At 48.4% G+C, this 13,578-nt stretch overlaps 2 protein-coding genes across 8 annotated transcripts in view; both read left to right on the top strand.

The window, feature by feature from the left end:
* Positions 1-7,603, top strand: part of CGN (cingulin) — a 28,097-nt gene extending 20,494 nt beyond the window's left edge. For both annotated transcript variants that reach the window (XM_055358979.2, XM_031002181.3), the window contains exons 14-21: positions 1,320-1,490; positions 2,888-3,049; positions 3,952-4,041; positions 4,510-4,593; positions 4,690-4,808; positions 5,147-5,255; positions 5,640-5,803; positions 6,112-7,603. In XM_055358979.2, the coding sequence (XP_055214954.1) occupies positions 1,320-1,490; positions 2,888-3,049; positions 3,952-4,041; positions 4,510-4,593; positions 4,690-4,808; positions 5,147-5,255; positions 5,640-5,803; positions 6,112-6,253 (1,041 nt within the window). In that variant the 3' untranslated portion in view covers positions 6,254-7,603. The remainder of the gene's footprint in view (positions 1-1,319; positions 1,491-2,887; positions 3,050-3,951; positions 4,042-4,509; positions 4,594-4,689; positions 4,809-5,146; positions 5,256-5,639; positions 5,804-6,111) is intronic.
* Positions 7,604-9,173: 1,570 nt separating this feature from the next.
* TUFT1 (tuftelin 1) overlaps positions 9,174-13,578 on the top strand; it is a 43,306-nt gene continuing 38,901 nt past the window's right edge. For 2 of the 6 annotated variants that reach the window (XM_019022526.4, XM_019022513.4), the window contains exon 1: positions 9,191-9,334. In XM_019022526.4, coding sequence (XP_018878071.1) covers positions 9,275-9,334 — 60 coding nt within the window. In that variant the 5' untranslated portion in view covers positions 9,191-9,274. Of the gene's footprint in view, positions 9,335-13,578 lie in introns of all 6 variants that reach the window. The other 4 variants (XM_055359028.2, XM_055359023.2, XM_019022521.4 and 1 more) reach the window with 3 other exon arrangements.

Raw genomic sequence — 13,578 nt, 5'->3', positions numbered from 1 at the left:
CCGAGATCATGCCACTGTACTCCAGCCTGGGTGACAGAGCAAGACTCTGTCTTAAGAAAAAAAAAAAAAAAAAAAGAATGTGTGATGTTTGCTTTCCTCAAGTTCATTGTTAGGAAGACCAAGACCAAATCTTCTGGAAGGGGCATCCTTCCTACCTCCCCTCCATGTTTTTGCTCTTTCCCTTACATCCTATTCCTTTATGGTCTTCATTCTTGGAGAGCATCTCCTGGGATTCTCCCTTAGAAGTCTACAAAACCTAAATACAAGAATCTTCAATGGCCAGCTTGGGCAACATAATAAGACTCTATCTCTACTTAAAAATAAAATTAGCCTGCTGTGGTGGCTTGTTCCTCAGTTTCTCTTTATAGATGGGGAATTGAGACCCAGAGAAGATAAGTAACTTGCCTATGGTTGCTAATTAGTGGTAGAGCCAGGATTTGAACCCAGACATCTGTATTCCCAGCTGCTCAGAAGGCTGATGTAGGATTGCTTGAGCCCAGGAGGTTGAGGCTGCAGTGAGCTGTGACTGCCCCACTGCGCTACAGCAAGAGCCTGTCCAAAAAAAAAAAATCTTCATTGGTAGAATTTTAAATTTGGGTGAGGGGAAGGAGAAAAGAAAGAAAAAAGAAAAGGAAATAAATTGCTTTTGCTGTTAAGGTTCTCCTCCCAATCTTTTTGTAAAGCAAGAGCAAACACATAATATATTACATCAATTCTAAAGTGCACATTTTATCATTTGTCAATGAAAAATGCACATCTTATCATTTGTCAATGAAAAATGCACATCTTATCATTTGTCAATGAAAAATGCACATCTTATTTGTCAATGAAAAATGCACATTTTATCATTTCTGAAATAGAGTTGTGTCTTATACCTTATGGTATGTTACAGTTTAATTGGCATATTTTTCTTAGTGGTACGCCTTATAATCATTGGCACCTTGGGTTTGCTGAAATGGTCATTTAAGGCTTACTTTGTATCAGGCACTGTTGTAAGTACAGAACTTCACATAATTAACTAATGTAATTCTCACAACACCTTGTGATATAGTTACTATTTTTAATCCCATTTTACAGATGGGGAACTGAGACCCAGAGAGATAAGTAACTTGCACATGGTCACCAGTAAGTGGTAGAGCCAGGATTTGAACCCAGACATCTGTATATAACTATTAGCTATACTAGGAACCTAGGCCCAGGAAAGAGCAAGAGAGGGCTGCCTTGTCAGGAAGGAGACCCTTAGGGGAGAGTCTTGGGAGTCTGGGCCTGGAGAGGGTCATTTATGTACAGTGCTGAAGACCCTTTTCTCTGTGTTTCAGTTGGAGAAGATCGGGGAGGACTCTAAGCAAGCCCTGCAGCAGCTCCAGGCCCAGCTGGAGGATTATAAGGAAAAGGCCCGGCGGGAGGTGGCAGATGCCCAGCGCCAGGCCAAGGATTGGGCCAGTGAGGCTGAGAAGACCTCTGGAGGACTGAGCCGACTTCAGGATGAGGTAGAAGTCTAATATCCTTGGGTTTGAACGTCCTTGCCTTTTTTTTTTTTTTTTTGTCCGAGACAGAGTCTCACTCTGTCGCCCAGGCTGGAGTGCAGTGGCGCGATCTTGGCTCACTGCAAGCTCTGCCTCCCGGGTTCACACCATTCTCCTGCCTCAGCCTCACAAGTAGCTGGGACTACAGGTGCCTGCCACCATGCCTGGCTAATTTTTTGTATTTTTAGTAGAGACGGGGTTTCACCATGTTAGCCAGGATGGTCTCGATCTCCTGACCTCGTGATCCGCCCTCCTCGGCCTCCCAAAATGCTAGGATAACAGGCGTGAGCCACTGCGCCCAGCCCGGTCCTTGCCTCTTAACTGAACCTGTGGCCAAGGGTCCCTGGGGCCCAGGTTTAGGTCTAATGACTTGCAGCGTGGAGGAATATATTGTCTGTAGAGCAGTGATTTTCAAATTCTGTAGCTTAGAGCCACCTGAGGAGATTTTTTAACAATCCCCACACCCAGGCTGTATCCCATACCACTTCAGTCATCATCTCTGGGGATAGGATCCTGGATCAATATTTAAAAAAACTCCTCAGGTGATTCCAAGTTGTGCAGAGACTTTAAAAACAATAAAGAAGCTGAGGACGGTGGCTCACGCCTGTAATCCCAGCACTTTGGGAGGCTGAGGCGGGCAGATCATGAGGTCAGGTGTTCAAGACCAGCCTGGCCAACATGGTGAAACCTTGTCTTTACTAAAAATACAAAAATTAGCCGGGCGTGGTGGTGCATGCCTGTAGTCCCAGCTACTCAGGAGGCTGAGGCAGGAGAATTGCTTGAACCTGGGAGGTGGAGGTTGCAGTGAGCCGAGATTGTGCCAATGCACTCCAGCCTGGGTGACAGAGCAAGACTCCATCTCAAAAAACAAAAACAAAAACAGTAAAGGAAATTAATGAGGGCAGGTGCAGTGGCTCTTGCCTGTAATCCCAGCACTTTGGGAGGCTGTGGCGGGCAGATCACGAGGTCAGGAGATTGAGACCATCTTGGCTAACACAGTGAAATCCCGTCTCTACTAAAATTACAAAAAATTAGCCAAGCGTGGTGGCACATGCCTGTAGTCCCAGCTACTCAGGAGGCTGAGGCAGGAGAATCGCTTGAACCTGGGAGGTGGAGATTGCTGTAAGCTGAGATCGCACCACTGTACTCCAGCCTGGGCGACAGAGCGAGACTCCATCTAAAAAATGAAAAAAAAAGAAAATGGATGAAAAGTCAGTTTGCTTTTTATTGTCATCATGCCACTGGCAATTCTAAAGAGTGACAGTGATGAAATGTTTCTGCCCACTGGGCTGGACTGCTCCTGCCCCTCAACCCTCACCTTCTCACTACACTGAGCTGTGGCATTTTTACCCCCTGCCCAGATCCAGAGGCTGCGGCAGGCCCTGCAGTCATCCCAGGCTGAGCGGGACACAGCCCGGCTGGACAAAGAGCTACTGGCCCAGCGACTGCAGGGGCTGGAACAAGAGGCAGAGAACAAGAAGCGCTCCCAGGACGACAGGGCCCGGCAGCTGAAGGGTCTCGAGGTGAGGGCACTGAGGTGTGACCTGTGGAAAAGCGGTGGGACTTCCAAGCCTCTTTCTGTACTAGCGGTCAAAACCGACAGCCCACAGTTGATGAGTTTTGTTTGGCTGCAGTATTTTCAACAACTTTGAATCAATTGCCAATGTTTAGAAATTTATAGAGGTCACCTAAAAATTTGGATTTCTAGTTTCTTTTGTATTTGGCAGATATGGTAATACTGAGTGTCTTGTCCTGAGTCTGCATGGCAACAGTTGGCTGGAGCTGAGCAGTGGGTTTCCCCTTTAGAGTGAACAGTATTCTTCAGTTTGCTATATTTGATAATAATAGCAGCAGCAAACATATTGTGCTGTGTGATAGGCACTTAAGACTTAATCCTCAGAATAACTCTGTGGGGTAGGTAGTCTTGTTTTCTCCATTTTACAGATGAAGGAAACTGAGGCACAGAGAGATGAGCTTGTCCATGGTCTACTGCCAGGAAGTGGTAAATCTGATTTTCAGACTGGACAGTCTGGTCCCATGTACATACTCTTAGCCTCTACGTGGTACTGCCTCCAGTACCTCAGTTTCTGAGTCTCTTCACCTCAGCCTTGGCCCAGGTACTTGGGTTTCTCTCTCTTTTCCCATTAGAGAAATAAGGTTTTCCAATGAAGAGTAGATTCTGGGGTTTGCCTTTCTGTCAAAGGGCCGTCACCAGAGCATGGCCCCGACCTGCCCGTGATGCCACATCTGGTCAGTAGAGGGCACTGGCTGCATAGTGGCTCTGGGTCCGGGCAAGTACCAAAAGGTTACTGGGATGTGCAAGAGAGAAAAGTCTGTTAATGCTGGAGTTTGAGAGGCTCCTGGTCTGAGTTTGGCATTCTGGTGTCCAGCATTTGGGACAGAATTACTTGTTCTTCTGTCCTAGGAAAAAGTCTCACGGCTGGAAACAGAGTTAGATGAGGAGAAGAACACCGTGGAGCTGCTAACAGATCGGGTGAATCGTGGCCGGGACCAGGTAACCGCCCCCACCCCTCATCTCTGTTTACCCCTGACTGCATCACCTCTTGGTTCTCTCAAAAACAACTCTACCCTCCCATCTTTCATCATCTGGCTGCCGAATCTGTGCATGGCTGGGTCTCCTTCAGGGTTTTGTCTGCTTTGGGAAAGGTTAGCCAGTTTCCTTGGGTGGAAAGAAGCCAATGATTTGCATGGAGGAAGGGATCCTGGTGGCCTGGGCTATTCTCTGACCTGAATTGGGGCTTCTTTGGTTTACAAGGGATACTAGTTCCTGGAGGGATGAAGGAGGCTCTGTTTGCGTTCTCTGGCCCCTCCCATTTGAATAGGCTGTGATTTTTTAGTTGCCTGGGAATTTTTGGATTCAGGGTTCAGAGACCATCCTCCCATGACTCAGCCTCACTTTGTTCAGCTTGCTGGTTCATCCTTAGCCCTCCCCAAGTCTGGTCCTCTCACCCATCCCCACTAGGTGGATCAGCTGAGGACAGAGCTCATGCAGGAGAGGTCTGCTCGGCAGGACCTGGAGTGTGACAAAATCTCCTTGGAGAGACAGGTGATGGAGGAGGGGAGGATTCTTAGGGATGGACCCCAGGAGGTGAGTAAAATGGCCAGTGGAGTGCTAACTGTGGAGGCTTCCTGTCCCTCTCAGAACAAGGACCTGAAGACCCGGTTGGCCAGCTCAGAAGGCTTCCAGAAGCCCAGTGCCAGCCTCTCTCAGCTTGAGTCCCAGAATCAGTTGTTGCAGGAGCGGCTACAGGCTGAAGAGAGGTGACATAAGCCTATCCTTCCTCCCTTCCTCCCTCCTTTTCTTCCTCCCTCCCTCTTGGCTTTTCTCCTCTGCGGCTCCCTCCATCTTCCACCTCAGATATGGCCAGCCTGGCCTGATCTTTAGGGAACATTTTCTCCTGATAGAGAGCAAAGAGTGTTGCAGAAATTCTGAAATGTGAATGACGTCACTCTCCCTTGTTCTTTGAATCTGCCCTGGATCCTGCCCAGTCTAATGGTGGAGCTCATGACTGAGAGGAGTCCTTGGGGACAGTAGTGGGCCAAGTTAGGATTCCCTTAGAAATGGGGACACTCATAGACATTCTTCTACCTCACCTTAGGGAGAAGACAGTTCTGCAGTCTACCAATCGAAAACTGGAGCGGAAAGTTAAAGAACTATCCATCCAGATTGAAGACGAGCGGCAGCATGTCAATGACCAGAAAGACCAGGTGAGGACATGGCACCCTGGAGCCAAGCAACGTGGGGCAGGTATATATTATATGTTTTCCTGAAAGCCAAGGGAGGCCCTTATCTCCTATAGGTCCTCCAAACTTAGACTTTCCTTGTATAAGGACAGAGATTAGATTGAAAAGACTAGACTAGAGAAGTCATAGTAAGCGTATATATTGAGTGCTTATGATGTGCTAGGTTCTGTAAGTATTACACATGTGTTAATACATTTAATCCCTAAGACAACCATATGAGGTTAAGGAACTTGCCCAAGGCCACATTTTTCCAGCGGCAATTATACCTTGTCAAGATTGTTATGGAGGAGGGTCCCAGGCCGTGGTAGTAGATGCTATTCAAATGTGTGGACTTGGTATCCTGCCCAGCTAAGCCTGAGGGTGAAGGCTTTGAAGCGTCAGGTGGATGAAGCAGAAGAGGAAATTGAGCGACTGGACGGCCTGAGGAAGAAGGCCCAGCGTGAGGTGGAGGAGCAGCATGAGGTCAATGAACAGCTCCAGGCCCGGATCAAGTCTCTGGAGAAGGACTCCTGGTATGGGCTGCCCTTTTGCCCTTGCTCCATAGGGACACTAGAGCAAGGAGGGAATGGTCTCTCCTGTGCTGAATAAGGAGGAGAATCTCTAAGATGGTACGGTGTAGTCACTTGTTTCTGGTTGGAAGCCAGTATATTTATTTATTAGTATCTCAGCCACCATCCTGTACCTCCCCAAATCTGATTAGTTGGGGATTTTGTGAATAAACTTTAGGCCTTAGAAGAATTGGGGTTTCCTTTGTACAAAAAGGGTGGCTGTCTTATTTCTATTTTCCCCTCCCCAATCATTATTCTTCTCTCTGAGTCAGGCGCAAAGCTTCCCGCTCAGCTGCTGAGTCAGCTCTCAAAAACGAAGGGCTGAGCTCAGATGAGGAATTCGACAGTGTCTACGATCCCTCGTCCATTGCATCACTGCTTACGGAGAGCAACCTACAGACCAGCTCCTGTTAGCTCGTGTTCCTCAAGGACTCAGAAACCAGGCTCGAGGCCTATCCCAGCAAGTGCTGCTCTGCTCTGCCCACCCTGGATTCTGCATTCCTATGGGTGACCCAACTATTCAGACCTAAGACAGGGAGGGGTCAGAGTGATGGTGATAAAAAAAAACAAAAACACATCAGCAATAAGCTGATAGATGGACTTTCCACTGTAGGAGTGGACATTTCAAGCCAACTGAGCCTTTTCCTCAAGTGCCGACACCTCCCTCATCTCTCTTATAGTGGAAGGATGGTCAGCATTAGGCTGATGGGGACTGAGAAGGATAGGAAGGGATAGAAATTGCCATGTGTATAAAGCTTTATTCTTTAGCCCTTAACCCTAAGGCTCAGGGAAATACCCTATGTTATTGTGCTCCCTGGATTCCTGCAACTCATTTTCCTTCCACTCTGGAGCAGGGTGAGGGGAATGTTATGGGTAACAGACATGCAGGCATGGCTCTACCCATTTCTTTGCACAAGTATGGGGCCCATGTGGTAGTCCCCATACCCCTCCAGTTCCTATATTTTTGTCTTCTTCCTTTCCCCTCTTCGCCATTCCTACCTTGCATTTTTCCTGTCAGTGCCTTAGCCAAGGCAAGGAGATAAGGATGCTCTTCTTGCTTTTTATATCTGCACATTCATACCTCTCCAAAGACCAGCTTTTCCCCAGCCAGGGCCCTCAGCCTTCCCTGCTGCCCCAGTGATTGATTGAGAGAGCTGTTGGGGTTTCTCTGCCAATGACCCCCGGGAGAGGGACTTTGGTAGGGTCATGATAAAGTGGCGGGGGTCTGGTCCTGCTCAGGGTTTTCATCCTTCCTCCTCTCCCTCCTCTGTGACTGTGGATATGGTTATAAGGTGGTTGCACCTGGGAGCCCTGACAACTGTCTGCACAAATTCCAAAAGTAAAGGTGTCAGTCCTTGTGGCCTTCTTTGGGGCTTCTCTGACCACATGTGCCCAACTTCAATAAGATAACCAAGGGACCCTCATTTTCTGAGGTGCTTGGCTCTGATTCAGGGCTTTGCAAGGGGTTAGAAGCTGACTGTAAAAATGGGAAGAGGCAACGGAAGACATTTATTTCTCCTTTGGATTTTGGGGAGAACCAAGCCCTGGTAGGGAAGAGGTAAGGGGGATGATTCATCTCCATATTTCCTAAGCAGGTTGTATAGGGAGCCGGTGGCAGGAGGAAGGCTGTTTTCACGAATGACTTGTAATGTCGTGATTTAAAAAATTCCTATATTCTTCTGCAAATCAAACATTCTTTCCCAATCCAATCCAGCCTTGGTTTTATTTTAAATTAAATATTAAAATTACACATTTATATTGAAATCCTTGGTTTGTCTTCTCATTCTTTTTCTTGGCATATTTGGAGGTCCAGGTTTTATGAAGTCATATTTACTGTACAGCTTAGGAGCTGAAGCTAGAGTTTTCTTCACCTTACTTTTCAGAGGCCCTTTACAACAGAGCAGATGGGACCTATGAAACCTGGAGATGTTTATAGCAGCCCCATTCTCTCCTGAACAACCTTCTGGGAAGAACAAGGACAGTAAATGCCTTTTTTTTTTTTTTTTGAGACGGAGTCTCACTCTGTCACCCAGGCTGGAGTGTAATGGCACGATCTCAGCTCACTGCAACCTCTGCCTCCCGGGTTCAAGCGATTCTCCTGCCTCAGCCTCCTGAGTAGCTGGGATTACAGGCGCGTGCCTCCACACCCACCTAATTTTTGTATTTTTAGTAGAGATGGGGTTTCGCTGTGTTGGTCAGGCTGGTCCCAAACTCCTGACCTCGTGATCCACCCACCTCGGCCTCCCAAAGTGGTGGGATTACAGGCATAAGCCACTGCGCCTGGCCAGCAGTAAATGCCTTTTTGAGGGTTAGAGTAGAACAGACCAGAACTGGGTTTTATTCCCTTGGGTCATAGTGATAACTGAAGCATTCATTTCCCAGGTAGAAAAATCCTCATTCATTCCTAACTGACATAGGACCCAGTCCCTAACTGGGAGGTAGGGACATTTCTGCTGTTCCTGCCCTAGTGTTGCCTTGAAGAGGGAGCTGGCCCTTCACTAGAGCCTATTGCCAGGTATAGGAGTACTATCCCCTCAGGAGTGGGTCAGACCTCCTCCTAAAGTATTCTGTCTGCTGTCTCTGTGGACCACAGCCAAGTGAAGAAGCCATCTGCCAAGAGCAGCTGGGCGGGGACAAAGCTCCAGGGTCCTGCTTGGCCAACCCTCTCTTCTAGGCCCTCAAGATCCCAGCCTAGACTTGGGGAGAAAATGCAACTGGAGAAGTCAAGGCTCACCCTTTCTCACGAACACAAATTCCTTTTAAGGCAATGTGTCCCGCCTCTCCCAACTATATAAGGGCAGCGTCAGTAAAAGAGCTTCTGCAAAACAAGCCCCACCCAGAGCCTAAGCTGACTGGGCCTCCTGGGCCTCTTGCCAAGGAAGTGCACCTGCCAGACTGGCTTAGGCCAGTCTGAGTGAGCTGGACCTTGGTGCCTGCCTTTCTGCGGTGGAGGAAAGGTTTACTCAGCTCTACAAAGCCTACAGGTGGCTTACGTATAGGGAGAGGAGCATGTATGGAAGGAAGCTTTTGCAGGTTCCAACTCCTCATCCACTAGGAGCAGGCAGGGTGATTCCCTCTGACCAACACTGATCTTGGAAAGATGGAAAGCGACAAGATTAATGAAGAATGTTGAAGTGCAACCACATACTCCAGATAAAGCTGTTCAGTTAAAGCAGCCCCATGTCGCTCCCAAGCCCCACCTTTGTGTAAATCTATGCGAGCACCGATGGGGCATGTCCCAGACCCATTGGCTCCGCCCACCTCACCTCCTCGCCTATCGTTAGTTCTCTGCGAAACCGCGAACTGGGGGCGCGGCCTATCTTCAGCCCCGCCCCTGATGGGCCTATACAAGGGGGCGGTTCCGCGCGCGCCCGCCCAGTTGGAGCCAGACAGCGGGGTGGACAAGTGGCGTGTGTGCTGCGACCCCGAGGGAAGATGAACGGGACGCGGAACTGGTGTACCCTGGTGGACGTGCACCCAGAGGACCAGGCGGCGGTAAGAAAAAGCGCCCTCGCTGTCTTCTCCGTTTTGTATTCCCGGTTTCTAAGTCCGCCCCTTCCGTGCCCTGCGCCGGGTTCGCTGACATCACCTGGTGCCCGGCTCGCGCGGTCAGCCTTGCGCGGCGCTTCTCTCTTTTTATTCTTTTGCCTGCGACGGGCAGTGGGAGTCGCGGGGTGAAGACTCCTTTGAGGCTGGAGGGTTCGGGGCGTCCCTGCCCTTTGGTAGGACACTGCGGCTCCTGCCTGGGACTCGGCGCCGGCGAGCCCGTGCTTGGGCCGCGGGTCTCAGGCGTCTTGTGGGCAGCCACATTGGGTCATAAGAGAATGAGCTCAAGCGACTGGGTCCCTGAGCGCCTTTGGACGTTGTGTCCTGCCGAGGAGGCTTAGGCTTTCCCGTGGGTCGAGGGTCCTGGTGACCTCCGAGGCCCTCCAAAGAATTTCATCATGGTGCTTTGGATGATCAGTAACAAGAAAAAGGGTAGAGTAAATTACAGGGCTTGGACTGGAGGGTGGGGGGCAAGTAGGGGACGGTAGGACTCAAACTATTCCGAGATTGGCTAGGGACTCTACCTTTCGCTAAGGGATAAGGCTTTCCGCCCGGGGGTCACCTCTTGTCTTGGATTTCTCCTTCTTCCCCCTTGTAGTTCTCCTGTTTTCCTCCCTCTATCTGCCTGCCGATAGCTTCCTGGGACGGTGTGTTAGTTTTGCTTCCGTCTCCAGCCGCCAGGCCCTGGGATAGTGGAGGAAGGGGATGCAGAACCCGGGCCGAGAAGGGGAGGGAAGTGACCCAAGCGAAGGCTTCTGGACGGGGAGAGGGTTGCGGAGAAAGAGGGCGTTCTCCAGTGCAGGCTGGTCTACCCCTCTCTCCTCTTTCTCTGGCTCCCAGTCCCAGTTCTCCCCACCCTAGCTGACCATATGGTTTTTCCTCTCCAGAGGCTGAGGAGGGTAATTTGTGGCTGAGTGTTTCTAGGCTCTTTTGGGGAACTTAACCCAGATTAGGTGTGTACTATTTCATCAATTTCCAAGCTATTGTGGGTGGGAGTGAAATGAAAACTAAGGTGATGGGGAACTTGTGTATCATCCCCCCTCCCACATCTGATTCCCTTACTCTCTGCCTGCCTCATCCTGCTCTTGAGGTAGAGCTAACCCAACTGCAGCTAGATTATGGCTCTTCTTCAAACTCATTTCAGGTTTAGAATACAGATGGTCATTTAGTTCTTTTCCCAGTCCCCTCTCCATTTCTGCCTGGGCTGTGAGTGTTTTTGCCACATTAAAATACAGATGTTGCTATTGGCCAACCCCAGTTGCCCAAACCCCATTCTTCTGTAGCCTGCCACATCCCCAGCTATGAGACTCTGAAGAGATGGAAGAAATCTATCCATTATGTGTCAGCCACAAGTCCTACTCCCTGCTCTTTGTTTTTAAGCGACGAGTGTCTTGCTATGTTGCCGGAGCTGCAGTACAGTGGCTCTTCACGAGTGCAATCATAGCACACCACAGCCTTGAACTCCTGGCCTCAATCCTTCTGCCTCAGCCTCCTGAGTAACTGGGACTTCAGGTGCACACCACCTATAGCTTCTCTTGCATGCTCTTGCTCTCTCTTTTGGAATAGTTGAGGGAAAAGGGTATGAGATAAATAAAGGAGAGGGATGTTTGGGCTGCTTTTTGCTTGCTTGCTATATAGAAAAGAGATCCAGAAAGAAGTCTAAGACCAAGTTGGCACTGGCAGTGTTAATGAATCATTAACCTCTACTATTTTTTTTTCTTTCTTCCTTTCTTTTCTTTTCTCTTTTCTTTTCTATTTTTTTGAGACAGGGCCTTGCTCTGTTGCCCAGGCTGGAGTGCAATGGCACGATCTCAGCTCACTGCAACCTCCATCTCCTGGTTTCAGTAGATCCTCCTACCTCAGTCTCCCCAAGTAGCTGAGACTGTAGGCGCACGCCACCACACCTGACTAAAATTTTTTTTTTTGGTAGAGATGGGATTTCACCATGTTGCCCAGGCTAGTCTCGTACTCCTGGGCTCAAGCAGTCTGCCCACCTTGGCCTCCCAAAGGCTTGGGATTACAGGCATGAGCCACTACATCTGGCCCCTTTTACTCTTTCTTGATGTTTTTGTTGTTTGTCTGGTGGGGCAGAAAAAATTACTAAGAGAAAATAATGGACAAGGAATTCAGATGGTCTCCATCATAGGTTAGTTTGAAGCTAACCAGAGACCTCTAGAGCAAGGGGTAGACAGAAATTCCCTTTTATTCCTTTTTTCTAGGCTGAACTTGAGACTTATTTTACTCCAGAGCTGGGAATGAAGTAATCATTGCCCAGATCTGATCTTGGAGACATTCCTGGGCCCTTAAGGGAGGGGAGGAGATGGTGAACAGTCAGGACACAGGCCTTGTCCTGGATTCCTCTTCTCTGAGCCAACTTGCAGACAGAATTTATGGCTCTGGACAACCCCCAGGAATCTGTCATATATTCACACCGCTGAATGGGTGCTCAATTCATGTGCAAAGTGAGTCAATAAATAAATGAACAGATGTTTCTTCCGGAGTCAGAATGTAGACAGTTGAACTGATTAGAGATCCTACTGGAAGAGAGGGCCCTGGGACTCTGTTGGTGTTTCCCCACTAGCCAGACAGTGTGCCTTAGTGTATCACATGTGGACATGGACATAGGGCCAATACACTCTCTGGGATGTTTTTATTGTTGGAGGCAGATGCAGCAGGTACAAGCAGCCAGTGTTTTTCAGAACTGCAGACCATAACCACTAGTGGGTCTGAGATCAACTTAGTAGGTCAGACCAGCATTAAAAAAGAAATAGAATTAACACTCTTAGAGTGTTAGTGAGGATAGACATTTTTGGTAGAACTTTTATTTCAGTTATATATATGTGTGTGTGTATATGTGTATTATATATGTATGTGTTTGTTTACTGGGTCTTGATGTGAAATATGTTTTTGAGATTGAAAAGTTTTGCAAGACACTGTGGTAAGTTATATTGGCAAATAAAAGAACAAATAAACACCAAACTCCTTTTTACTAGATATTTCCATTAACTTCCTTTGGTTATAAACCACAGAGAATGACTCCAGCTAAACTAAGCAGATGAGGAAATTATTAGAAGGAAATAGAGCAGTTCACAGAATTTAAGAGAAAGCTTAGAAAGCCCTAACCAAGGATGTTCTGGGGCCTGGGTAAGTGGAACGATGGAGGCTTACTACTATTGGTGAATTGGTTCTAGCTGTTTTAGGTCTCTGCACCATTATGCTCAAGATTCCAGGGAGAGAGTACCATTGTCCCTTGGCCCCCAGTTGTCCAGAGCAGGACAGGGTTCCTTGATTGATAGGCCCCCCCAGATTGCAGTGATGGAAGGAGATTCTCCAAAGACCCAAGTGTTGTTATCAGTGGAGGGGAATGGAAGCTGTGTGGCAAAAGAACGGATGTCTATGACATTAGACTTTACCATGGATGATCTCTGATTTCATTTCCCTCCTTCCCTCTCTTGCTTCTTTCCATCCTTCTTTAAATCACTTTTTTTTTTTTTTTTTTTGAGACAGGGTCTCACTCTGTTGCCCAGGCTGGAGTGCAGTGGCATGATCATAGCTCACTGCAGCCTTGACCTCCTGGATTCAAGGGATCCTTTCACCTCAGCCTCCCAAGTAGCTGGGACCACAGGCATACTCAACATGTTTAGCTAATTTTTCATTTTTCGTAGATACGGGTTCTCACTATGTTGCCCAGGCTAGTCTTGAACTCCTGGTTTAAAGTAATCTTCCTGCCTCGGCCTCTCAAAGTGCTGGGATTACAGGTGTGCACCACTGCACCTGGCCTTAAATCACCTTTTTTTTGGGCAGTGGGGGGAGGATGGAGTCTCACTCTGTCACCCAGGCTGGGGTGCAGTGGCACAATCTTGGCTCACTGCAACCTCCATCTCCCTGGTTCAAGCAATTCTCCTGCCTCAGCCTCCCGAGTAGCTGGGATTACAGGCATGGGCCACCATGCCCAGCTAATATTTGTACTTTTACTAGAGATGGGGTTTCATCATGTTGGCCAGGCTGGTCTCAAACTCCTGACCTCAAATGATCTGCCTGCTTCGGCCTTCCAAAGTACTGGGATTACAGGCGTGAGCCACCGTGCCTGGCCTCTTAAATCACTTTTTATCAAAGGAGTTTCACTCTTGTTGCCCAGGCTGGAGTGCAATGGCGTGATCTCGGCCATTTAAAATCACATATGTGCATGATTT

The sequence above is a fragment of the Gorilla gorilla genome, chromosome 1 (genome assembly GCF_029281585.2).
Source record: "Gorilla gorilla gorilla isolate KB3781 chromosome 1, NHGRI_mGorGor1-v2.1_pri, whole genome shotgun sequence".
Classification (NCBI taxonomy): domain Eukaryota; kingdom Metazoa; phylum Chordata; class Mammalia; order Primates; family Hominidae; genus Gorilla; species Gorilla gorilla.
Note: the sequence above shows the minus strand (reverse complement) of the source record. Positions and strands in the feature narration are given on the sequence as shown.